At 47.9% G+C, this 591-nt stretch overlaps 1 protein-coding gene across 1 annotated transcript in view; it reads left to right on the top strand.

Moving 5' to 3' along the window:
* Positions 1–344: 344 nt before the first annotated feature.
* LOC127751783 (homeobox protein unc-4-like) overlaps positions 345–591 on the top strand; it is a gene marked incomplete at its 3' end in the record, with an annotated part of 1,624 nt that continues 1,377 nt past the window's right edge. The window contains exon 1 of the mRNA XM_052275839.1: positions 345–356. Coding sequence (XP_052131799.1) covers positions 345–356 — 12 coding nt within the window. The remainder of the gene's footprint in view (positions 357–591) is intronic.

The following is a 591-nucleotide window of genomic DNA, read 5'->3' on the forward strand; positions in this document are numbered from 1 at the left end:
GTAGAGGGTTAGAGTTGTTGTTGTCGTTTTCGTCTGCTGGGTCCTCCTCTCTGCTCGAGGCGGCGCCTTGCATTTGTTGATGTGGATTCTGCTGAGTCATCATAGTCTTGTTATTCTTGTTGTTTTTGTTGTTGGAAGTTTGGCTCCAATTGAGGTTAGGGGTCAATTGGAGTGGTGGTGGTTTTTCTTGAACTTCATCATGCTTGGAAATGGTGACTTCTGCGTAGCTTAGTGGTCGGTTGAGGTCGTAGGAGCTGCAGTAGTCCACAGAATTGGTGTGGTTTGATAGATTGGTTGTAGAGCTGCTTCGGTTGAGGTTAGGTGGGAACCCTGGGCCGGACGCCATGGCGGGAGGCGTAGGCGCACGAGAAAAAACAGTATTTTACCCACGGCCAGCCATCCCGCAGGTTGCCACCAATGTCACAAGTTCTTGAGCACTAGTTTTCACTTTTCGTCACTTTTCTAGTCCTCAAAAAGAGGTAAAAACACTAATAAAAGGTTTTGAAGTCGTAGTAGTAGGGGTAGGCTCTCAACTGTTCTCGAGAGAGAGAGAGAGAGAGAGAGAGAGAGAGAGAGAGAGAGAGAGAGAGA

This window comes from Frankliniella occidentalis, unplaced genomic scaffold (genome assembly GCF_000697945.3).
Source record: "Frankliniella occidentalis isolate FOCC.00 unplaced genomic scaffold, Focc_3.1 Scaffold1016, whole genome shotgun sequence".
Taxonomy (NCBI): Eukaryota; Metazoa; Arthropoda; class Insecta; order Thysanoptera; family Thripidae; genus Frankliniella; species Frankliniella occidentalis.